At 35.9% G+C, this 26,494-nt stretch overlaps 1 protein-coding gene across 1 annotated transcript in view; it reads left to right on the top strand.

The window, feature by feature from the left end:
- CCDC138 (coiled-coil domain containing 138) overlaps positions 1-26,494 on the top strand; it is a 36,916-nt gene that overhangs the window by 8,218 nt on the left and 2,204 nt on the right. Inside the window, exons 7-13 of the mRNA XM_027889670.1 lie at positions 1,037-1,156; positions 2,547-2,624; positions 2,704-2,814; positions 5,005-5,169; positions 5,920-6,036; positions 6,849-7,041; positions 10,210-10,386. Of these exons, the coding sequence (XP_027745471.1) occupies positions 1,037-1,156; positions 2,547-2,624; positions 2,704-2,814; positions 5,005-5,169; positions 5,920-6,036; positions 6,849-7,041; positions 10,210-10,386 (961 nt within the window). The remainder of the gene's footprint in view (positions 1-1,036; positions 1,157-2,546; positions 2,625-2,703; positions 2,815-5,004; positions 5,170-5,919; positions 6,037-6,848; positions 7,042-10,209; positions 10,387-26,494) is intronic.

Raw genomic sequence — 26,494 nt, 5'->3', positions numbered from 1 at the left:
TTTAGTGTTGGTCTTGGCAGCATTAGGTTAATGGTTGGACTCAATCTTCCAACCTAAGTGATTCTATGATTCTGTGTCTTCTTAGGCAAATATGTGTAGGTGCTTTAGACAAGAGTGTCTTGCCCACAGCTCTTCTGATCCTGTCGACTGAAGAGGAGCAACATTTGAGGAAAAGAAGAACTGTAGATGGTTCTACTGAGTTTCCAAGCAGAAATGCAGAGGAGGATCTCTTCAGGACTTGCATCCTTTAAATTTCTACTGTCCTTTACTTTTGTCATTTGCACATGTAGAGAGAGAGGATATGACTCTAAATGGAAAAGTAGAGATCAAGTAGGTGACCGAGTGAAGAACAGTGAATTCATGGAGGGAGAGAAATGAAAGCTAGTATGTATATATAGCTGGAATATTTTCAGTAAAATAGAACTTTGCTGTTTTATCAAATCTGAGGTACTGAAAGAGTTGCACTGGTGTCCAGAGAAGTTTAAATCTAAACCAAGTTTCAGGGCAAAGAGAAGGATGGCAGTGGATATGCAAGTTGTAGTTAACGATTCATGTGCTTCTGTTGTAAACCAGAGCGTTAGTCTACAAGACATAGGATTAGTTTCTTGCTCTGCGTGATTGAGAGTGAGCAAAGCAAAAAAAAATAGTCAAAACCTCAAAACACGATCACAATGTTTTTTTTTTTTTGTAATTGAGTGAGCTGTAAATAAAAGCTTTTTCGTTGATTTTGGTTCACAAACATTTCCCACATATGAATTCTGAGAAATATACATATACATAGTCTGGTTTTGGTAGAATCTGGAAAGAATAGGAGCTGTAGTCTATGCGTGTTGCTCTATGTTTCTATATAGATCCTTCATAATATGCAGGACAGATCTTGTTTTTCTCACTACTGTCTAAATGTGCGAATTTGGCCATGCGGAATGACGAACTTGGTATTTGAAAGTCTGTCCTAGTATTTTAACACCAAAATGGAGCTTGGCATTTTTAGAATAGTCTCTTTTAAATCATGTTTTTAAATTTGATATTTCTCTAGCGGCATGAGGCAGAAGTTAAACAGCTAACAGAAGCCTTGAGAGAAATAACTAAAGAAAATAGGAGGCTGAAGTCATCATTTGACACCTTGAAGGAAATGAATGACTCTTTGAGGAAACAGGTAAAATTAATTATTTCCTGCTATAGATAATTTTACAAGTTATAGTCAATAATTGTAAATCTTTGAGCAGCTTTAGTTTGCAAAATTACCCATGTTTTTGTTTCTCTAAGACAAGAATTGTGTGAATGACTGAAAGTACTTCCTGCACATTTTTCTAGTACTTGAAATTTAGCCTTTCTGATCTTCTCCAGTATAAAAAATATTGAACTTACTCCTCTGACCCACTAGGAACAGCTAATTGTTGCGAAGGGCAGATCCTTGTCTTCTGAAGCAAATCGAGGGTGGATGGAAAGTATGTTATGACTTAACAATATCCACCCTGTGCTGATTGCCTGTGCTGATTCTATTAAAAAAAAAAAAAAAAAAAAGGAGAGTATATATTTCTAACTCCATGTTTGCTGGGTATTTTCAGTTATTTTTGCAAATTAAGGCAGTATTTTCTCAGTTCTAAACTGAGATAATGTTTCATAGCAATACAAGAGAGTAGGAATTTGTTTCACTTGACTGTCAAGTCTGACTTAAAATGCTGACAAGGCAAATTTCTATCTAAAGTCTTTGATCATTGTTTATTCCTTGAATTAATACCAGTTCTTATAGATCGAAGGACAGTAATCTACAGCAGAGCCTTATTCTTTCCATTAGAGAAGGTCAGATCTAAGTCCTAGAATGTTGATGGTTCTGGTGCGATGCATCTGTCTTGTTATTTCCTCTCACTGCTAAATCTTTGCATTTCTGTGCAAAGTGAGGGCTTCTGTGATAATTACACTGTTTAGTGTTGTATGCACTTTCCCTCATCTTTTCTCACCAAGCAAACTGTTCTTTTAGCATGTTAGTAACTATCTCGTTCTGTAGAAAAAAACTTTCACCTTCCCCATTAACAAGACTATTGTACCATTCTTGAAATGTGTGCTCCTTTTTTATGTCACTTCTTCATGAAAAGATGTGAAGTACCTGTAAACCTAGAAGGATATTGTAGTGCTTATTCTTCCCCTTCACACTGAAAGGTTGGGCTACAGGTCAACAAAGAGCTACTCCTGTGTCTTATCAGGTTGCCAAGAGAGGTGTTAGAATCTCAAACCTTGGAGCAGTTCAAAAGCTATCTGGATATAGTCCTGGGCAGCCAGTTCTTAGTGGCCCAGCTCGTTCTGGGGGGTGGGACCAGATGTCCTCCAGAAGTGCTCTTGAGCCTCAGCCAATCTATTGATTCTGCAGTTTGTTGAGGGAGGTATATGATGATTTTGTTTCTATCACTTTACATGCTGAGAAGAAGAAAATTGAGCTTAAATAATTTAACTACTCAACAGCAGTATTAAATTATTTCAGTGTGATAATTAAGCCAAGAATTCAGTTCTGACTTTACAGATACTTCAATATTTTCTGATTCTTTCAGTTAAGTGATGTAACTGAACTAAACAAGAAGTTGGAAGGTCAAGCACGAAAAGTACAAGCACGTTTAGAAAACCTGCAGGTAAGGTATGTCCTTACATATGCCTGCCTCCTTTATAGGTAACCAGTAAAATGTAATTCATTTTTATATTTTGTTGTAGAGGAAGCATGAATTTTCAGTCGTACGGAAGTCTGACAATATACGTCAAGTGATGCAACAAAGCAAACCTGTGAAACAGGAAAAAGTGATGGGAACATCAAAAATAGCTAAGGTAAGAATTGAGCAAAAGTCTTGACTCTTTTCATTCGAAAGGTATTAGGCAGTGTAGCATTCTCTGTGTATCTACTGGAAATTAGAAAATGTAGCTTCCAATTTTGTTTTATGAGTAAATTAATTATAATAAGAAAAGAAACATTGTATTGGGGGAAAACACAGATAAAGAATTAAGTTTGAGGCTAAAAATATGTCTGGGATTTCATATTCCATATGTGAATAGTATATGTATATATTTTTATTTGTATGGCATGCTTTCCACTTCCTGTCATGTCATCTTTCATCTGCCAATTAGAATTATAACCTGCTTCCACTCTTAGGGATTTCTTTTGCTGTGTCAGAGAAAATCTTAAACTTATTCTGCTTACTGCTACAGTACAGCACAGCACTGTCCTTATGAATAACACCAGGCAAAAAGCAGTCAGTCAGAAGTATCTGATAAAGAATCTTAATCTTCTAAACAAAAAGTGATTTACTGCTGTTATTTTTTTGAGAAATAATCTATGATGAGGGAAAGAGAATAAGTGCAGCGTTCATACACATTTCCAAAACAATCGTCTTTGTTTCCTTAAAAAATCTTCTTACATCACTTAATGAAATGTTTTCCTTCTCCGTGTAATTCCATTTAGTAGACCATGATCTGATATTACTCTGCCAACATCTCCTGACTGGTAAAACTTTTTTCAGACAGAGATGATCTGTGAAATGAAAAAGAGATATTCACACCATCCTACTTAACTGATGTACATTGGGTGTTTTTAAAAATGTGCTGTCTATATATAGCCAACAAATTCTCTTTACATAGGTTTTAGCATACTTTGGTTGCAAGTGTAATACAAATAGTATCAGTAATTACAGTTCTGATAGAAGAGGAAAGCAGTTATCTGAAGGTAGATAGAAGAAAACTTTTGAAGTCCTTAGAGAACTGTTCGTGCAGCCTGTCTTCAGGTATCTCTGGATATCTTTCATAGAGTATTTCACTGCAGTGTAGTACAACCAGAATGACAATTTCAAAAAGTCTTTGTTGTTTTTTTTAACGATGCTAGTTGCCCAGTTAAATTTTAACAACAGTAAATTGTGTGAAATAAAGAAAAGTAGGTCTAGTGCATTGAGATAAGAATTTCCCCATGCAAAGGACATTAAAGACTTAATTTCTCCTGTAGTTCATTTGTCCAGAATTATAAAATGGAGTGATTTTGTATGTGAAATTTTTTTTCCAAGGTGTTTTACTACCATTTGTCCAAATATAAAATAGATGATGGGCATATTTTTTTCACAACCAGAAACCATCACAAATGGTGCCCGCACTGGGGAATGAGGTGTGAGAGAGAGAGAAAAACACTGCAGGGTTCCTTTTGGGTTTCTAGAAGAAAGGCCTGACAACAAATAGCTTAAAAGACTATTTTAATAAATTAAGACAGAGTAAGAGGAGGGATATAGACAGCAAGTAATTCTTATGTCCCTTCAGATGCTGGGAACTTTGTGTTTATGCAGCATCAGGTGAAGCTTGGGTGGATTTTTCCCAGGGCATGCCAAGCAGGTCCTGTCCACTGAGAGAAGCCCCTCCTCTTTGGCCATTCAAGATATTACGTGATTTTCTTGCAAGAAAACAACTCTATTCATGAAGGACGTTCACAGGAGAAGAACTTGTTGCCTTTCTAGACAAGGACAAGGCCAGGCAGGAGGCATAATCAGCAGTTCCAGTGGGAGCTGTCTGAGTTTATTCTGCAGCCAAGCACGGGATAAACTGTGCAGTTGATTGATCTGTGCAGCACAGCTCAGGCTCCACCTACTCAGGTTAACTGTGATGTTATCTCTGACTGCTTTATGCCCAGTAGTCTCCCAGTCAGGATTGCCACCTTCCAACCCTTGATCCACCTACACCTTTCCCAGTGATATTTTAAGTTACATGTTAATAACATACAGGCTTCTCAAACCCTAGGTACAAGGCCCAACAGAGTACACATGGCCTGTTCAAGATCACTGTCTACTTGAATATGTTTTCCATGGGCTGCCTATACAGTAACTTACCTCCCAGATTTTATCAGGCATAAAATTGTCATCCTTTATATTATGTGTAATATTTCATAAGAAATGTACTCTCATGTGTTCCAGTCTGTTACTATTTTGGCTTCGAAAGATCATTAATTTGAAAGCTGAAATGTCTGATGTTATGGATCTATTACAGCTACCATTGCATTCACAAGTTTATGAGCTCTTAACTTTTCTTATGGATTGGATCTCAGACGAGCATCTTAGCAAAATTAAAACACAAGAAGAAAGAGAGGACAGTCATGAACTTGTGGTTACCCAGAGCTCAAATAAACCCTCTACTCGGCAAAAGTGTATGAAGGTAAAGGGGGTTGGATTGTTTGCTTGTGTTAACATGTTTTGGATTTCGGGGGTGGGGGGTTTAAATTATTCTGAGAATATAACAGGTCAGCATGTAATTAGAACAAAATCACTGTAATTCCAATGACAATAGATACATTGTCATTTGTAAAGCGTACAGACATTTTCAGTAAAAAGTGTGGTGTCCAGTCTCAAGATGAAAGTTTCAGCATTTTATTTCTAGTCACTTCTTTCAGTTGATACTTTATCTTGTGTTTTATGTGTGATACTGTACATAATTCCTTTGTATAAAGGAGATAAACAGGTCAAATTTAAAATATTTTTATGCCTATTTTGATATTAATGTTTCAATTTATGACTGATAAAAGGTGATGCTGTGCTGTACTTTCAGCACTTCTTTTGTTTTCTTTCTGGTGATACCAAGATTTGGAAATCAGTGCAATGTTCAGAAAATCCATTTCTGTTGTATTTCTTCATCTTATAAAAGATTTATAGCCACTGGAGTTGAATTTACAGAGATTGAGCTCACATGTATCTTCACTTTTACATTTAAAATCTGTGTATGCATATCATTCTGTTACCTCTACTTGATCTGCCCAGAGAGTATTTGCATATGTGATCTGTTAGACTACAAGAGAAAACTAAAAAAAAAAAAAAAATTAGGAAGTCTGTTCACTTGTTTTTCACTTACAGTTAGCTTATAGAGTAGTTTTATATACTGCCGTAATTCTGCTTTTGTGTATTTTTACAGCTTTTGCCTATAGCTACTGAGCAACTCCAGTGGATGCCATATGTGAATTCTAAACTGCACATGCCTGTAATTAAATTTATTTACTGGTCTATAAGACAGCTGGACACTGATACACAGGTAAAACAAGTACTCCTTTTGCAGTATGTTTTTTTAATAGCTAAATTCACTGAAGATATTAATGGATTTTGCATTTTAAATACATATGAAAAGTGGATGTTTTCAGCTATTATATAGAAAAGAAACTGCTGTAAAGTATAAATTCATAGTGATTACCACAGAGAAATACCAAATGAAAAAAAAAATCAAGTTACATTTAAATTTGGCATTGTGTATCTAAAGACAGTGTTTGTAAGTATGTGATCTCTGTTGTGATGTCTGAGCACATCAGAAATTACATTTTTGCATATGTAGTTACAAAACTTGCACTAGAAAAGGCAGTTCCTTCAGGTGCACTTTATGCATGAGATTTGTTGAAACCTATGGAAGTGTGTGGCAAAGCAGTGAGGAAATGTTTATTTTCTGTTCTCTGCTTGTAAATATCCTGAATTTAAATTCAATAGAACATTAAGCTGCTGTGTTTAGTGCTAATAAGTAACTATATTTTAAATGAGCATATTGTGACGCTTGATTTGAGGTAATATTTCTTTATAGTTTATGACAAAAACTCTAATAGATATTACCTGTACAGTGTTCTTAAGGTTCATGTCTAGACTTTGTTCTGTAAATAGTTTTACAGGATATAACTTCAGGCAGCCTTACAAAACAGAGTTGGCTGAAAGTGAACTTTTTCTGGAATCAGAGGCAACTTAAATAATGTCAGCATATCCAGGGCCCTCACTAATTAGTCTCTTGATGAAGTATGTGTTGATACAGCACCATGATAGTGTTGTTTAGCTGTTCACACTAACTGTGTGCACTGTTTGAAGCAGCATGCAACAATGAGATCAACAATGAGGAGACTGGGCGAAGATATTTTCAAAGGCATCGTGAGCAAGGGAAGCCCACATGGTTCTTCTGAACAGTCTGTAGAGAGTAAATCAAAATCAGCAGCTTTCTTTAAGAGTTCCTGTATGCCTCTGAGATTTCTGTCAACTTTAATTGTGCTCAAAACAGTGACACAAGGTAAGTTAAGATTTTTTTTTTATTAATTTATTTATTTCAGTCATGTGCCTGGGTAAAAAGCATTTCAATGATACTATAGAGTCTGTTATGCTTTATTAGTGAAAAGTGGTTTTTCTTGAGTTTAACTGCCTTGTGAATCCAAATATGTATAAATCTTGCTATTATTCATTTCGTGTTGGAGTTTATATGTTCCTTTTAATACAGTGACTTGTTAGATAAGTCAACATTTTTGAAGAAGGGGAAAAGAGATGTTGATAATTCTGTCAAACTGCTTTCCTTCCTTGATCCTTTTGATATAGAGATTGTGTTCACTTTTGTGAGAAGAAAAACTTTCAATAAGTCTGATTTATAGAGATATTTTTAAATTAACTTACAGATTGGTTATTTAAACAAATTCTTCTCCATTTTTAATTTATATATATATGACTTCTTTGAATAATTCAACATAATCTGAATTATGCTTGAAAGTTCTTAATTCATGTATGTGCAGATGTGATCAGTAATCCAAAAGAATGCCTTATTTTGACCTCTATTATTAGGCTTCTCTTTGACTTAGTGTTTTAATTCAGTAATGGCTTCAGTGATTGCTATGAACCTATGCTAAAGGAGTCCATCAGCATAAAAGCAGCAGAGTTGATAGGTCCCCTCTGAATCCTAAATGCAATGTAATTGCTACTTATTACCAGGTTGAGTTTCTGAATATATTAACACTTGATTTTTTTGTGTGTGTTTATTTCTTTGGGAAAAAAAAGATCATATATTCTCTTAAACAATGGAGTCCATACAACTTCCAATGCCTGTTAGGGGATTATTCCATCTGAAACAGCTACATCATTTTCAGCTCTCTCTTCTGCCTTTTGTTAACCAGAAAGGATCAGGAGGGTTATGTAGGGGGGCATCACAGGGTGAGTGACTCCTGTCTTTCAGTGTGATTTTTTTGTGTTTCCTTTGTTCCCAGAACCCTTCCACCTCTCACACTGGCAGATATGTATAACAGTAAATTAGAATTTTCTGCTTAAATTATATGTAATTTGGTTTTGGCAAAGAAATGGAGGAAGCTGGGTCTTCCTTCCATGTCTTATGGCAGTGAGAGAAGATAAGGAGTTCAAAGTAGACACTACAGGATTACACAAATCAGGTTGTGTCTGGACAGTATGGGAAAAAATGTGGAAAATGTAACTCAAAGACTAGAGTAACTGTTCTCCCAGCTGATTTAACTGCTGCCTTTCAGTTATGAAGTCTTTTCTCTCTTCAAGGGAAGTAGCTAACAATAGATATTGCATATCCTTTTTATGGAAGTCAGGCAGAAAAGTAATTATATACTATTAAGTGCAGGTGTAAGATGTGATTGCTGCTTACTTGAAACAACTTAGCAGTACTGTGGTGCTGCATAACTGGGATTTTCTGCAAAAATATGTTTTACAAGGATTGCATAAGAATGAATGTATTTATAACTCTTTTCCAACTCTTTGTGATATTAACCATTAATTTTTCCCTTTTCAAAGAAATTTGAAAAGCACAGATCATTTTGATAGCAAGTAATTGTTCAGTGGGGCTACAAATTAAAAATCTAACCTAACCTCAGAGATGGTCCTGCTTTAGGCAGGAAGGTTAGATTCCAACTAAATTGTTCCATGATTCTGTGCTACCTCTGACTTTTGTGACCTTTTATTCTCTGAATGGTTTCTATTTTAAAATGTTTTTACTAGTAACACATTTATTCTGCTAATAACACAAAGAGACTGAGACAGGTTACAGAGATATTAATTATCAAGGTACTTCTGCAAATAACCATGCCAGAATGTCCCAGTCAGGTGCTTGCTTTGTTATCTGTTATTTTTCAGCCTCTTGCGTGAAATATATTGTGAATGTTAGGCCAGTTCCTTAGACAGCAGAGGTCCACATCATAAAATTGCTGCAATCTCTGGCACCCTGATTGACACTAAATTGTGAGGCCAAAGATTTTAAATGCATACATAGTGAATAGTGTTCTTGTTCATACAAGTTCTGCTTCTGGATGAGATGGTTAAGAAGATTAGTTTGTCTTTATGCTTAACAACCTGTGCAGGATTTATGTTGAGAGTATTTACAGTAAATACAGGATTAAAATGTGGTGGAAGACCACCCTGACATCATTAATGAACTAACATAGTATTTCAGCTGTTGGAGGGAACTATTTCAGTCAAGACATTTTGGCGAAGCATGATAATTATTCCTAAATTGCGACTCACATTTCTAGAAATGTTTCATAAAAACAATGCAAGAAGAATTGCAATACCAAAACTGGTCATTGCCGAGGCTGATTTACCCTAAGGAGATGAACAATCTTGATTAGAATGAACCAGTTTAGCCTCTCATAGTTCCCTTTTACTGCTGGTTTCTATAAAGTGGAAAATACAATCTGATATTAAACATATGCCAGATATCACTGTGTATGAATTTTGATCACTCTGACCACATGGCACTGATGATCTAGTGATAAAGTAGCACATTCGAACATCCATCCTCTTTCCCTTAACTGTCGGTATCCAGCAGATGGCACCGTAGCTAAACTTTTGCAGCAGGATAAATTGTTTCCTTCTATTTAATTTTCTGAGCTCCAGATGATCAATAGGATTCCAAGACACTGAGGAAGATTTGACATCGGGAAGTTAAGAAATCAGATTGGTTCACTTAATCTGCATTCTTAGTATAATTCAATGCGCTCCATGATGAATGAGAATATAAAATGCATGTACTGAAACTACCACTCTTTATAGAAGGAATGGGAGTAGTTGCTCTGGTGAAAGTAATTGCTCCTTCTCAGACAAATCAGCCATTGACTCCTTTAATAGAGGTTTCCCAGATGTTGGAACCAACATTGTCTCAAACTGTGCAAGCTTATGTTTTCTTTCCTCTTAAGCAAAATATTTGCAGGACTTTACATTTGTAAGTATATTTTTCTTACACATAGGAATTGTAGATAGCGTCTTTCTCTAGTCAAAATAAATTGTTAAGGAATAAAACCAGAGTATGTCTTTAAATAAAAAGTAAATTTAGTATTTTCACCATTTACTTTAAAGTATATATTGTATATATCTGCAACGGAAACTGTCAAACCTTTGTTCACATTGCTTAATGAAATGATGGTTAGAGAAGTTTTGTTGCCTGTGTTCTGGTATCTTTCAGTGGATTACCTGGCTCAGGCATTTGATTCCCTTCGCATAGACTTGAAGACAGATGAAGGGAAGGCCTTATTTTTGGAATACCAGTGTGTGCCTGTTGTATTAAGTCACTTAAAAGTATCCAGTAGAGGTCTGCTTTCCAGTGCTCTTGATGGATTACTTCAGATGACCATGGAATCTGGTAAATTCGGGTAATTAAAAAAAAATAAATTTAAAAATCATGATGAAATCAGGTGAGGTAAGCATAAATACAATGTTAAACACCACAATTTTTATGTATAAATGATCTAATGTAGTATTAGCATTCATTTGTATCATGTACATTCATTAGAGACATAAAATCTACTTCTGAATTGTCTTTCTCTGTCATCTTGTGTTTTCTTCTCCCTCTCAGCACCTATGTTTTATATTTTGTCCTAGTTGCTTTCTTATTTATTGCTGTGAATTTTTTGTTGATCCTTTTTGATTTGGCATTTCAGTTTATTCCACTGTATTACTTTGCTGATATTTTTCTTTGAAGTCAGGCTGTGCCAGGGAAGGCAAATCACAAAAAACTGCCAGAAGGTGGAAATAAAAAATAGGGTGTATTTAAATTCTTTTCCTAGTTTGAATGAACAGATCATCCACAATCATTTTTCGGTTTCTAATAATTGGAAATGGCATTTCTAAAAGAGATGGTTATGTTTTGCTGAATTTTACTGTGCTTTAGTCCTAGAAAAGTGTTAATAATCCTATTTGTCACAGCATTTTTCCAAGTGATACAGGCTAAGGATCAGTTGATAACCAGCTGGATAAACATGAAGGTAGAGAGGCATTCCAGTGCCATATTGAATAAATTTTGTGGACGGTGTTTTTTTAAAGATGAAAATCACTCACTGCTTTTTAGAACAGAAAAGGGGAAGGGGCTGCTGCTATTTTTCAAATGTGCATTATTTTGGAAGGATTTTGTTACCATGCATTTTACTGGTTAAAATACAAAGCGTGTTTGACTTGGGATGGTATAGCATTGAGTAAACAGCAATTTTGTAGCAATGTAAGTGCAAAAATATTTAACTTAAGTTCTATTCTTCCTTGCAGACTCTTTTTCTGATGGTGTAGTTAGTGCAGTCTTATGTTAAAGTATTCTTCCTAGTAGTCATGAGTGTGGCTGATAAAGTGATTGGGAAAGAATTAATTGAATGCACAAAGTGGATGGTGTCTGGTATTACTTTGGGTAATGTCCATAACAGTACCTCTTCTGTTACCTCTCAGTAGTCAGTCTGATACACTAGATGCCTGCAGTTTGAAGAATAATGAAGATATATTTTGAGAGACTCAAATTTTTACTTTCTTGCTTCTCATAGAAGTTGTATGCATATGAAATCAGGGAAGGAAGAGTACTGTTTAATGGAATCGACATTTGATTGAGAATTATTTCTTGGCAACTGAATATAAAGCCTCATGCAGAGCCTTTTTCTTTGGTACAATAAATTGCCAATACACAAGTTGTAGGAATGTTCTGCTATTTTCCAATACACAGTTAGCATTTTGCAAGAAGTTGTTAACCACAAGAAGTACGATTGTTGATGGGAAACTGTGTTTTCATTGCTTTGCAAGTTTCCTATTAAAAAGTCATTGAAAGACAAACTATAAAAGATGGCAGTGAATATTCAGAGGACTCTTTATGTTAAACAGGAATTTATGCTCACTGTATGCTTACAGTTTTAGAGCTGTATTTGTGTGCAGCCTTAAATGTGAAGTCATAAGTAGCTGGCCATATACTCAAATACAGAATCATATTACCCAAAAAGACAGTATCCAGCCAACAGGAGGCAAAGTCTAAACTTTTATTTTTTGCTGTAATATATGCCATGTTGACCATTCTTTCAGTTTGCTATAACAATTTTCTGTCTCTATTTGTTAAAAAATAGTACCTTTAGAGAGGAAGTGATTAGAAATGAAGTTGGGAAAAAACCCCAGTGGGTTTTTTTCTTCATAGTATTTTCTCTAACTTATTTTTAAGTTTTAATTTTTTCATGAAGTATTTTTACAGATTTAAATTTTAGTTGTTCAGGCTGAAAAATGTTAATCAGATGTGAAATAGCTACTGTGTTTCAGTAGTCCTTCCCGTAACTGCATGTACTTTTTTTATAGTAAGCAGTGAATGCTAATGTTTCTGTGCAGTTCAGGCCTGTCTGAGGTCCTTATGGGGGCTGTCTCCTGTGTAAGAAATTATCTTCCTCATGTTCCAGAAATGAAGCCTAGGTTTCCCTCATACGTTAAGGAAAGCTACACCTACTAATCTAAGGTGGATATTTCTGTTGACAGAAATTAGAACAAAAGAGCCTGCAGTAGTGAGTCAGCACATTTAGTTTTGGTATGCACATTCTCAGATTTTGGATCAACATCATTGCTTTTGGCTTCTCAGTATGTCTGGTAGAATCGATCCAGAAACCAGCTTTGCATTGCAAGTTCGTACAGCATTGACAGTGCTGGTAAGGCATTCACTTACTGAAAACATGATGTCAAATGTAACAGCTGAGGTATTAGTATCATCTTTTCCTATCTATGTACAAGACCTTAATGGCAAATTTAAATTAATATTCATACTGTTATGCATCTTACTGGCACACAGCACTCCATCTCCATCTCTCTTCAGGAGTTTCACATCAAGAATCTGGGAGAGTCCTGACACTACCATTTCAGTGGGAAATGGTGGAGGTCTGAAAGGTAACATTCCTCAGTATTTTTTACTCTGTCTGCTTACAATTTCACTATTATATGTTCAGCAGTCTTGGCCAGATCAGGATATGCATTCATACACAATATCTTATACTGTTCTGATTGTTGCCGCCTTCTCTTAAATCTTTTTTTCACAAGGAAGAGAAGTACCAGAAGACAGAGATGGAGGAATAATTAGAGTGATTTACTTGTCTGAGAAGGCTTACTAGATCACAAGGTGGTCCAGAGGATGGCTTAAGGCATTTCAAAACCTGAAAAAAAATGCATGAAGTTGAGATTCTTCAGTTCATTCTGGAAACTGTGGCCAGAAAGCCAAATAGTGTTGTGTTAATGTTCTGTACTCTTTTTTGTTTTTTTTTTTTTATTTATTTTTCCTTTTCCTGGTATGCTGGGAATAACATTTAACAAGAAGTATTGTGGTAATAGAACTGCACTGTCATTTTTTTTGCATTTTAGAGACGCCATGATACATTCTAGGGCCGCCTTTGCACTGGTCGGCATGCCATAGCTACTGTTTAGGAAAAATGAAAGCAACAAGGATCACTCAAAATAGTCTAGTTTAAAAGAAAAAAAAGACAGTAAACCAGAGTTTCAGGATTTGACAAGGTCTGTTCTGCCATTCTCTGCCATGTTTGTTAACACCTTTTCCTTCTGTGAAGGTAAGGCTAACTTTAATAAACCAGAGTGTCTGTTTGTAGAAAATCTTTCACAGTGCAGTGGGAAGAAGTAAAATCTATGTGGTGAGAGGCAGCTGATAATGAAGATCTCTGTGTATCATGCTGACTGGTATGCAGTGTGCCTGCACATGTTTCTATATGTTTGGGCACATCCATGCCCTAAAGACTGTGGCTGATAAAGATAACTATCTGGAATTCAAGCCATAAATATATTCCATTTAAAGATCAATACCCCTTCACTTCAAAGGCTAATGAAACTTTGCTCATTGAGAATTTGGAGCTCCTTTGGTTTTGGTGAGCTTCTGTGTACCAGTCTGAAGGAAGAAGCAGATGTTGTTTTTTGAACTGCACAACTCAGTTGTGTGAAGTACAAAGGAGGACGCATAGCTTACTACACCAAATGAACCCTATATAACTTCTAGTGACAGACTTTCTTTCTGGAAATCTCACTTGGAATCCCCATGTCTAATGAGAGCAAATAAGTATGAGCAGCAAATATCACAGATAATTTCTCTGAGTTTTTACTCTTGCATTACCTTTCCCATTGTGCCTTCCCCCAAAAAAGGGCACCGTCTTTGAACATTGAAAGCACAAGATTGGCTCCTTTGAGTGGAATGCATGCATGGTTCATATACACTTTGCAGGTGGTAGGTAGGCTCCGTGTGTGTCTCTCTATATATGTAGGGATGTTTGCATGTTTATATTCACATATGTGGCACTAGAAGAGTCATCCTTGAGTACTAAGACATTAGTGAGGGTGTTACTGCTGAGCAAGATCTGAATGTTCACTTAGATGACAGGAGAGAGGAAAATGTAACTGTAGTAGTCAGGGATTAGGCATTTCATTTCTACTTCAAAGACAAAAGGGGAGTATCAACTTACTTTAATTCCCTTTGTGTTAAGAGACCTATCCATTTGCATTCATAATGGTAAAATCATTTGTCATTATTTCCTCATTAGAGCCCAAGATGAACTATGAGCCTTCAAGGTGGGTTTTTTTGGTTCATCTCTTACTTCAGATTCCAGGTTTCCTTTTTTGGTCACTACTAGGATCAGGGTTTACTCTTTAATCATTTTAATTCTCAGTTAGAGAGATATTACCATATTCCACAGAAATAATGTCAATCTAGTAAATCTCATAAAGCAAGCTTCAAGCTCATTTAAAACTGAAAATAAAATGGACCCGAGGTCCACAGCTTCATGAAAAATTTGTCTGAGTTGACATCTTTTCTGTACAATAAAACACGAGTGTGTAGATAGCACCAGTGTACCTGTCCAGCTAGGCCATAGGAACACAGTGGTCTTAACATCACTTGTATGTGTTTCTTGAAACTTAGTTGCATCACCATGGCATACAAAGATCCAGAGACCACAAGTATACAATACGGTCACATTATTTCTTGGATGGATTCACCTTGTGTGTATTTATCAAACTGGAATCTCAAATTGTATACATGTCACCACACTACATTATGGTTTAGGTATCAAAACTCGGATAGTGTTCCAAGTATTGGTATACTGGAACTGGTATTTCCCAGACATCTGTGAGTTTTCATGCTATTGTATAATTCTGAAGAGTAGTGCTAGCCAAAAATAATCTCACCATTTTGTCCCAGTGTGGTGGGTTGACCTTGGCTGACCAAGTTGTTCTATCATGCTCCTCCTCAGCAGGGCAGGGGAGAGAAAGTAAGACCAAAAAAAAAAAATCATGGGTCAAGATAAAGGCAGTTTAATAAAGCAAAAGCAAAGCCCATGTATGGAAGCAAAGGAAACCAAAAGATTTTATTCTCTGCTTCCCGTCAGCAGGTAGTGTCCAGCCACTTCCTGGGAAGTGAGACCAGCATATGTAGAGGTTGGTCTGGAAGGCAATGCTATAAATAAATGCTCCCTTCCCTTCCAGTTTGCCCTTCCCTCTTCTCCTTAGCTTTTATTGTTGAGCAGATATCATATGGCATGGGAGTCAGTTTGGGTCAACTATCCTGGTTGTGTCCCCTCCCCTCCCAAGATCTTGCCCAACCCCAGCCTGCTGTGAGGGAGAGTGCTGGAGAGACAGTGTTGATGCTGTGCCAGCATTGCTTAGCAGTAGCCAAACACTGGTGTGTTACCAGCACCTTTCTAGCCACCAGTACAAAGCACAGCACTTTGAGGGCTGCTGTGGGAAAAATTAACTGTGTCTCAGCCAGACCAAATACACCCAATCATTAATGGTTTTGAAAGTTTAGCAGTGTGTCAGAGATACAGAATATATACATATATATGTGTGTGTGTGTGCCAATCTTGTTTGCCTCACCTCTTTTATGAGAACATTAAAGCCTTAGGCAGAGGTAAAATATTATACTGATCACTTTTAATATACAAAACCATTCACAATTGGAACAAAGGCTGACTTTTAAATGTCAGGGGCAAAAAAAGTTGAGGTTAGTTTCGGCCAGCTCTTCAGGACGTAAGAGTGAAAGTCTGCTAAAGATATTATGCAGTAATTTCAAACAGTTTACTTTGTGTCAAGAGAACTCCAGTTTCAGTTTACTTTCATGCCCTAATAGTGTTGAGTTTTTTTCATTTTCCAGTACTTCTGTGGATTCTGTTCACTACTTTTACTGTTAATAGACTTGAGGAAAGAAACTTTGCAACTGAGTCCTTACATAACCATTTGCATTTTGTTAGCAAATTGCTTCATTTAGCCTATGCTAAAATCTTAATAAGTAGCTGAAATGAACTTGTGGGTAATTGTTAGGATAAACAATATAATTTTAAATAATTTATATTGTATTTCATGTTGTTTGTGTGATGGAGGAATTATTTTTCTTCAGATGAGCTCAGTGGCCTAAGTTGAAGTCTAATTGGTTTAGTCAGCTATCTTCAGTGGAATAGGTTGCTTCTGAATTTCACATTTGTGAGAATTAACAGCTTGTTATGAACCTGACAGTGGAAAATCAACTCCACAAAGTTATTTTATCCCTTTTCTTACTACATTCTGTTAATATTTTTGTCTAAAAATGTCCATAATGGTGCATAAATTGGTACATTTCAACCTGTTCAGTCTTGTCTTTTAAATGTACTTTCCAATAGCAGATACATGAGAACACATCGCCAAAGCAGCACTGTAGCTACTATGTTTGGCTTTTAGTTCCATCTCTAAGCTCTGAACCCTTCTGAAGATAGAACTAAGAACAAAATCTTCTCTGATAGCACTGTAATAGAAAGTAGATTTAGTGTCTCGATAAATTCTGAATGTGCTTGGTGATAGATTTCTACAAATGCAGTGCTCTGACTGCCTTTGGAGCAAAATGTGTTAACTGCTTCATGCTGATGTTTCAGTTTAGTCAAATGGCATTTAATGTATTTATTGCTTAACAAAGCTCTTACCATTTCTCATTTAAATTACTATTAAAATTAATGTTTAATAATTAAAGTAATAGTTGCTTTTAATCATTAAAATTGTTATACTGTGAACCAGTGACTTCCAGGGCACCTTCATACCCCAGAGTTCCCTCCCTAAGACTACAAATTTCTTTTCTCATCAGATCTTGTTTCTAGGACAGTAGGTGCAACACACTGTTCAAGAGAGTTGCTATATGTCAGACATGAAACACTTTTTGGAAACATGACCTCATCAAGACAATTTGTTCTATGGGTGTTGAAGAACATCACATCATTAGTATTAAATCACCCTGTAGTTGAATACTTGTCATATACAATCTTGTTGAATACTGTTCTTCCTGTCTTCTCCCTTCCCAAGCAGCTTACAGTGGTTTTTTTTGTGAATTAGTTAAAAGGATTTCAGAGGATTTTGTGAGTTTGTTAATTGAAGTCTGATTCATGCTTGATGTGAAATCTGCTGTTAGTAGAGAGCTTCCTGCCTCAGTTTCACCCTTTGCACTTTTATACAAAGACATTATATGTCTTAAAATTTTCCTGCAGTGATAACTGACTTCTGTCATGTAGATTAATAAATTCCCCTTTCCCAGCCTTTTGTTCAATGAAATCAAAATGTACCTGCTCATTGGACATTAAAAAACACTGGCCTTTGCTTTAAATAAAACTTACATTTTCTTTGTCATCAAGCCTATTTCTGTTTTGCAGAGAGTATATTTTGCATTAGTGTGTAGTTATTCACAGATTGAGATAAGTGCATATTCAAAAATTATTCAAAATTATTCTCTCGTGTTTACTGTAAGTTAAGGAACATTCTGGTTGGGCTTAACTGTGATTTCTTAACCATATCTGAATCACTGAAGATTTTTAATAACTACAAAGGTAGGCTGTATTTACACATGCACTGAGCCTTACTTCTAATTTTTTTTTTTTTTAAAGAAAATATTGTGGTCATGGATAACCAAGTCTGTATCCATTTTATAGGGAAGTTAATCAAGCCAGTGAAGATAAAAAGATTGTCTCCATAGTAAGAAGCTGTGCTTATTTACATAGACTGAATCTTTTTTACATGGACTACCTATATGGACACTCTCTCTTTTCCTTGGTATTGGAATGCTTCCATAACTGATGCTAGGTATTCCACAATGTGCTCTGTTCTGTGGGTACTTCTAAAATGTCAGTGGTCAGAATCTGTCAAGGAAACTCAAACCTGCCCCTTTGTGGTTTCTCTTGAGTATTAGCATTTTGAGACTTTGCAGACTACAAGCAGTAGTAAAGCATGGAGTAAAAAATGCCTGTATGCCTAAACAGATTGAAATTTAACTTTTTCCATCATATTATCTTTACTGGTAACTGGTAACTTTGCAGGATTGTAACTTCAAGTGAGTTTATTCTGCAGCACTGAAAGGGTAAAAATGTCAAGTCTGTGAATACCAAACTAAGGTAGGATTCCCTGTCACCTGTGTGAAAGGCAGATGTGAAAATTCTGAGGAATTGTGTTTGAAGCTATAGTGAAAGAAATGATTTACAGCTTATGTGGGATGAACACTGAAATACAAACCATTTAAAAGGAAATCCTTCCTCTATTATCCTGTAATTTTTATTCATTTTTCTGAAAACAGTGAATAATTATGTTGGATTAATAGATGTTTTAGTTTAATATTTTAATCACAGATAAGTATCTCTAACTCTGTTAAATGCCTAAGTAATGTTAGGACCAACCGGTATATGTTGAAAGCAAGCAAGTACACAAAGTTTCTGTACACATTTTTGTTAATTAATTGCAAGCTTAGTTTAAATAGTTTGATTTTGATGAAATTCATTTAGTATGAAGTATCAGTAGCCTTCTCTCCAATAACAAATAATGTCTGTCGTTATTTTCTCCTTGTTCTAGTAACAGTTTTGTAATGCTCAGCCATTCTGAATTTTAGACCTGTGTGTCATTCACTCCAAAATAAGAAATAGAAGGGGCCATTAAATACAAAGTTCTGCCAAGTAGCCACTTCAGAAGTAAAGCTTCACTGTTCATTTAGGGCAATGCTGTAGTTCATAAGCAGCATACAGTTTTGAAGGGAGATGTGAATGCTAACTTTTTTAAAGTTTTGATGTAAAAAAGAGTTGTTTATATCTGTATGTGGATATACACATCCCTTTTCAAATAAGTTTAAGTTGTGAAATCTTTAGAACATTAAAGTTTATTCAAAAAGGACCTTGTTTGCTCTTATTTACTAAACTTGCATTTCTTTAATAAACAGTTTACAGTTTTATAGCTTTCCATAAAATGGTTCCATTTAAAACTAAGTATGATTTAATTAGGAAAAAATATTTTTATACACATTATATTTTGTATTTGACTAGCAAATATGTATACTGTGCTTTTTAGCCAGCTGTTTTTAGAGCAATGTCGTAATTCAAATTTCATAAAGAAGGGCTTTTTTGTGACGTCAATAGTAAAAAATTGTGCAGTTTGAGTAACATCTATGCACTCCTAGGGTTCAGATTTTATTTACCTGTTCACTTGCAATCTGATGTTAACAGAATTACAGGTCATGCCAGGTTGTGTTTGTTTGTGTAAAGGCTTCCTTATTTGCATTTGAGATTGTGTTTGAAATGCTTTGCTTAGTTCTGAGCTTGTTATTACAGGAGCTGAGACATGGGAGTAGGGGAAACAAGGCAGTCAAGCTCTGACAGAAAAACTGTTGGAACAAAACTCCTTTAGATGTTCTCTGGAAGAGAGAGTTGCAATTTCTTTTGTGATTCTGGTAGTTCATTAGGCCTTTTCTGGTTTCTTGAATGAAATAACTTAACCCGTAATAGTTTATAGCTTCAATTTAAAATGCTGTTAGGTTATTTGTAAAATGTTTTTTTCCTCTCTCTCAGGCCTTAAATCAGTCTTTAATGGTTAGACCGTGTTGATTGCTCATAGACATAATGAATTCAATCAGCACACCAAAAGTTTTCATCCTCTGATGTTTCTAATCGGTGATTTTCCAAGAAAAATGTTTGTTGTTTCTAATGTATTATCTTTATGCTTCTGCTATTCTAGCAAGTAAGATAATTCTGTTTTCCATGTATTTTATACCTGTTGCATTCTAAGTTGGCAGTTCCAGAATAGAATTTTGTTAGACTATTCTTATTGTCATGCCATAGTCATTAACTAATACACCAAATAAGTTCAATTGCAAAAATCAGTCTCTAAAACTGAAGTTCATTTTTAGCCAATTCCTTGCACTATATGACCTAGAATGACGTTCCAGTCATTCTACTAACCCCCATTTTCTCCAATGTAATATTACATGTGTTGCTTTATCAAATGATATTGAAGGCTAGATGAGTTATAATTGCTGTAGCATTTATTTACCAGAAAAGTATGTGACTATTCTGCATCAACACACCTGTAGTTCCTATACACGTACTTACAGATAAACATATAGTACATTTTATTTCCTTTTTTATTTGTCTGCTTTAGCTCCTGAAAATATCTTTACATTATTACTGAAGGGCACATGTGTTCAGTTTGCCATTTTTTTAGTCCATATCCAACATATTTATTGTATTCTCTCTTCACAAAGTGCTGCTTCCTGACTTGTTTTTTACCAGGTTTTTTTTGCTTAAGTTTTTTTACCTGCCAAACAGTGCCCACATCCACTCCATGAGTGGCCAGTTTCTTCAGGAGAATGCTGTGGGAAACAGTGTCAAAGGCTTTACTGATGTCCAGGTAACAACATCCACAGTCTTTCCCTCACCTACCAAGTGGGGCACTTTGTCAAAGATCAGACTGGTCAAGCAGGACCTGCCTTTCAAAAATCCATGTTGGCTGGGCCTGATCCCTGTACATGCCATTTTTTTTCCTGAGTTCCAGCCAAAGCTCTTTGTTCAGCCAGGCTGGTCTGCTTCCCCACCTGCTTGTCTTTTGGCTTGTTGAGACAGCATGTCCTGTGCCTTTAAGGTTTTTTTCTTGAAGAATGTCCAGCCTTCCTGGCTGGGCTCCTTTGCCTCTCAACCAGTCTCCTAAAAGGCTGAAGTCTGCCCCTCTGAAAGTCCCAGTTAGTAGTTCTGCCGGCCCCCTTCCTTATCCAAGAAACAAAAACTCCTATCATTTTGTGATCTCTGTGCCCAGGACGGCCTCCAACCATCACATCACCCATGAGTCCTTTTCTTTTCACAAACAGCAGGTCCAACGGGACGTCTTCCTTTTAGTTGTCTCCTTCATCAGCTGCGTCAGGAAGCTATGATCTTCCACAATCTAGGAACCTCCTGGACTGTTTCCTGTCTGCTCTATTGCATTTCCAGCAGACATCTGGTAAATTGAAGTCTCCCATGAGAACAGTTAGCAATTCTGAGATGTCTTGCAGATTCTTATAGACTGTTTCGTCTGCCTCTTCATCCTGGTTGGGTGGTCTATAACAGACTCTAACCAGAATATCTCCCTTGGCCTTTCTCCTGAGTCTTAACCACAGACGCTCCACCCTGTCATCACCACCATCATCTAGACAGTCAAAACACTCCCTAACATATGGGGCTACCCCACCACCTCTCCTTCCCTGCCTGTCCCTTCTGAACAGTTTACAGCCATCCAGCACTCCAGTAGTGTGAGTCACCCACCATGTCTCCATGATGGCATCTGTGTCATGTTTTCCTGCTCTGCAATGGCTTCCAGCTCCTCCTGTTTGTTGCTCATGCTGCATGCATTGGTGTAGATGCAATTCAGATATGCTATTGATCTTGTCACCATTTTTTGATGAGAAGCCCTAATTCTGAAGACCTCCAGACCAGAGGACCTCACATGGTCCCTCAAACATTGGCATGCTGCCTCGAGTCATATGTTTAGTGGGCCTGGTTAGTGAGATGACCTCACTACCTCTTTTATGTTCTATGTTTATTTAAAGGTCTGGGAGAACTTTTTTTTTCTTAAGGAGGTCTGACTTAACTTGACTTTTCATACTATTCTTTTTATAGTCTCTGACCTTGGCATAGCTTTCTTTTCTGACCTTTTTTCTTTTCCTTGTAGGCTTCTTTTCATTCCAAGCATTTCTTGTGGCTTAAATATTCCTGCTAATTTTTTAACCTTTTCTATTACAATTTTTCTTCTGGATGTAACCTCCAGTTGCCATTTGAGAATGATATTGGTCTCTTATACATTCTATCTCATGTTTGTGTGGATGTCTTCACACCATAGAAAACCAAAGAGCAATTCAGATCATACTGAGAATCAACACATACTGGGTGACCAGCTGAAGTTGTGACTTTGGCTCTGTTAATTCAGTGTCACCTATGTGAGCACCTGTACTGTGCTTTAACCACTGACACTTAACAGTCCTGTTAAGTTTTCTCCTAAGGAGAAAATGACAAATTCAGCAAATGGTTCAAATCTTACAGGTGACTGTGCTATAGACTGTTGGATATAAGCAAGTGATATTGCTGTTTCCTTTGAAGTGTTCCTACTGTGGAGCGTAGTTAACTTTTGTGTTAGCTAACTTCTCCACTCTGGTAGACAGTGCTCCATCATTCACTTGCATTGCTGTCATGTGGTCCCCTTTCTCCCAGCAGATCCTCACACAAGTAGAAATAAGACAAAACTGTAATCATTAATTTGATAAAACATGAACTTAGAGTTGTCGTTTTAATTTTCTGAAGTGTCATAGCTTTATGTATGAACCAGAATTTTCTGGATAACTGTAGCTGGTGAGATTTTATGCTGTGAGTGACTGATTACTTTGAGGGTAAATTTCAGATGAATTCTGTCAACAGTGATAAATTGCTCATTGTTCATTGCAGTCTACCAGTCAAACTAAGTTAATGCAACTACAGCATCCTGCAATTTTTTTAAGGATACCAGTGGAGGCTTTTGTAGATATTTTAAATTGTGATGAAGTCCTGCCAGGAAGAATTCCAATTTAGTTTTTCTAACATAGTTAAATAAAAGCAAAATCTATGCAGATCTAAACCACCAAAATAAAAAGGTGAAGCTTATATTCTTTTAGTTAATCAGGTAGAGTTGCATTCAAATTATATGTTTTGTTCATTTTCTGATTACTGAGAATATTTTCTACAAAAACTTACCTGAAGTGAGTATACAAGCAGTGTACAGAAAGTCCATTTCAATATCTGCTTTTATCAGTTTGCTTTCACTTGATCGAACTTTATGAACTTTTAGAATTTATTTCCACTTTGACTCTTTTATTTTATGGGAAAAATCCTCTATCTTAAAAGTAATGCTGTCTTTTACATTAATTTGTAAACTTCACAGTCAAAACCATTCTTAGAGCACGGATCTGTATGTGTGTGTTTGTGTATATATATATAATTTTTTTTAATGTAATATGTTTAAGGAACAAGTAAGAGTAAGGCAGCAAAGAAATGTCCAGGTCAGCAGAATATGGTATTTGTTTACCCTGCAGAAAAGGAATTGAAAGCATTTTATGCCTATTTAAAGATATTTATAGGAATAAATTGTAGGATTGCCTTATTCATCGAAGCAGTCTTTGTTACCTTCAGATCTCATGAATCAGACTTCAGCTGAGTCTAAAGTCATGTTAAATGAGAGTTTTATAAAACCATTTGTTGTTTTAACAGGCAACAGAAAGAAGAAAAACCTTCCTTCTCAATTAATTTCTTGAGTGTCAGTGTTCTCCTGTTTACTTACACTTTTCTTACTTTCTGACAGGCATCTTTGCTAAGTAAGAGATACTTAGTTTCAAGTTTCTGTTGCTAAAACAGACTTCAGCAGTAGTACAGTCCAAGTTGATAGGACCATTTCTGTTTCTTGGGAAGAGGCAGTCATTTGTGGGACCTTTAGCAAATTTAGAATTTCTATAAAATTGTAGTTCTATAGAATTTCTATAAAGTTATGGACTATGTAATTTGTAGTCCTAGATTTTTCTTGCTTTAGAGAAAGTTATCTCTTTTTGCTATCTGTATAGAAATTTTACTTCAAAGACTCTTAAGTGATAGAAATATTTTGTCAGGAAGTACTTTCGAGATGGTAGATTGTGTTCATTTTGGTTTACTTACTTGCTGTTTCTTTTCATAGTTTTGTCATCTCTTCGCATGGATTTTAACGTTAGACTCCCTAGGGATTTACACCATCATACTAGAAGTGAATCCTGGGTTAAATTATTTTTCCAGGTTTAAGACGCTGCTGTATGTACTTAATAACATCAGAGTTCAGTCACAGAGAGCAGGAGCTCAGTAAAGAGCACTGAATCCTGAGTGTATGTCAGTCATGTATCACTGAATGTAGCACATGTGGTGAACTCATCTAAGGATTTTCTGTTTGCTGTAGTTGACAGTAGTTGACAGTTTCTGAAAAATAATACCTTCTGCAGCTAAAGTACAGAAATATTAAAAGGAAATATTAAAAGTGGTATACCTTGAAGACCAGAAGGTAAAATAAAACAAGACATAGAATCTTTACTTATCCTTTTATCAGTATATTTTTTCCTGATTACTGCTTATTTTTATTCTTTACTTTCATTTAGGTTTTGTGTTTATTGCTATTACAGTTTTGAGACAGCAAATTGTAACTGGAAAAAGTACTAAAAGTGAGAGAGCAGTATGCATAAAACCATAGGTGGATTGAACATGGTAGAAAGAATGCAAGAAACATGGAAGTAGATATAAACATAAAACTAGATGACTTAATAATGATTTACTGCCTCAGTAATGTATATATCTTTGAATAATTAAGGGTTTTTGTTGCTTTGGGTAGAGAACAGGAAACTTTAGCTATGCAAACCACAAAACATCTGCCTGCCTTTTCCAAACTTCTCAATACATCAGTTGTCATCTTACTTTTTATTGCTGCAAGGTTGTCCTCTTGCTACCAAACTCTGTTAATATGCTGCATCTGTATGGTTTCCATCCACACATCCTTTTATGTATTTTGTGGAGTCTACCTGTTGAATCCAGCATTTTAAATCAGTTTACCAAAAGCACCTCTATTGAAAAGAGACTAAAGATTACACATGGCCATAGTTTCTCTGATCTGTGTTAAAGGCATTTGATGTCTTTCAGTCTCTTGATCTGAGGGTGTAAACCAGCAAAGGCCCACAAGTTTCATGAGTTCACTGTATCAAGGAGGTGGCACTTGGTCATTTGTTGGAATAGGAATTACTCGATCCTTATGGAATATTTAGTATAAATGCCCAGGTATGGGAAAATTAGTTGTTTGGGCTCTCAAGCTGACTTTAAAAGCCAAGTTGACTTCTTTTTTAAGCCCTATTCCAGATAGTTTTCTGTAGCATTTCTTCTGAGGTTGTATCAGTAAACCTTCTGAAATAAATTTAAACCTTGAATTCACTCCAAGGCTACTTGTTATATTTAATAAGTTGTATGACCTTGGACAAGGAGAAGGAAAATTTTGACCAAAACATACATCATGTTCTCTTTGTACTGATAAAAGCATCTTGACATCCTATTTTAAATTACAGTGTTCAGCATATGTGCAGAGAATTTTTTAATGTCTTGTTTATTGATTTATGCTGTAATTTGCATATTGAAGTTTCTTTTTAAGTGGAACACATTAAATATTTTAACATGTGAACATTATTTTCTTAATATATGTATTCTACTAATGCAAATACTCTGTGCTATATGAAAGACTCCTAATTTTAAGGAAAACCAAATTGTTAGTAATTTTCTCCAAGTTTTTGCTAAAAATTAGCCTGTAATGTCAGAATCAAGAATGAGATAACAAGGGAACAGATTTGATCTTATTCTGAAGTTATTAGATTTTGGGAAACAGGGTACAGGGAAATGTTATACAGTGTGACATAAAATCTCATCCACTATTTTAAGGGACTTTTGTTGATATTTAATTGTTATCCGGCACTTACTTTTTCCTCTCAATTATTATGTTGCCTGCCTTGAAGCAGAGTACAGGGACACTATTTCGATAACAAAAGACTGTCAGGTCTCACACAACCTCTTAGATGTACTATCCCTGTCCACGTGATTTGCAGCAGTTTAAAATATCCTTTCTGAGTGTCCTGGTTCGGGTCAGGATAAGGTTAATTTTTGCAGAAGCCAGGAAAGGTCATGGCCAGGACCTGGAGGTTATTATGTACCACCTCAGCTCATAGCCAGGAGTAGGGAAGGGAGAAGGGATTCCATCTAGCTGAGTAAGTGCGGTGGGGGGATTGGTGAGTAGCTCTGGCTCCGAGCCAGAGGGAGCAGTTGGGGTGACGTGGCTGTGACTGGGTTGGGTTGAGCTCTGCAGTGAGCATTTTTTGCATGTGAATCATTCTCTCTCTTCTGTACACTTTTGTTGTTAATATTGTTGCTGTTAAATGTTTGTTTTCTTATCTCATTGCTGTTTCCAGTAAATTGTTCTTTTTGCCATGCAAAAAGAAAATGAAAGAATCATGATAAATGGAAATTAATTGTAATAATCATAATCAAAAGGAAAGAATCATAATCAAAAGGAAAACATCATGATAAATGAGCACTGAATAAACACGTCCCTTATAAGAATTTTTATTTGAGTTTTTATTTGTTCTGTTTCCTGTTTTCCTT

This window comes from Empidonax traillii, unplaced genomic scaffold (assembly GCF_003031625.1).
Source record: "Empidonax traillii isolate 1590-97213 ecotype Southwest subspecies unplaced genomic scaffold, ASM303162v1 scaffold268:size1028579, whole genome shotgun sequence".
NCBI lineage: Eukaryota > Metazoa > Chordata > Aves > Passeriformes > Tyrannidae > Empidonax > Empidonax traillii.
The sequence above is the reverse complement of the archived record's forward strand: the minus strand, read 5'-3'. Positions and strand labels throughout refer to the sequence as shown.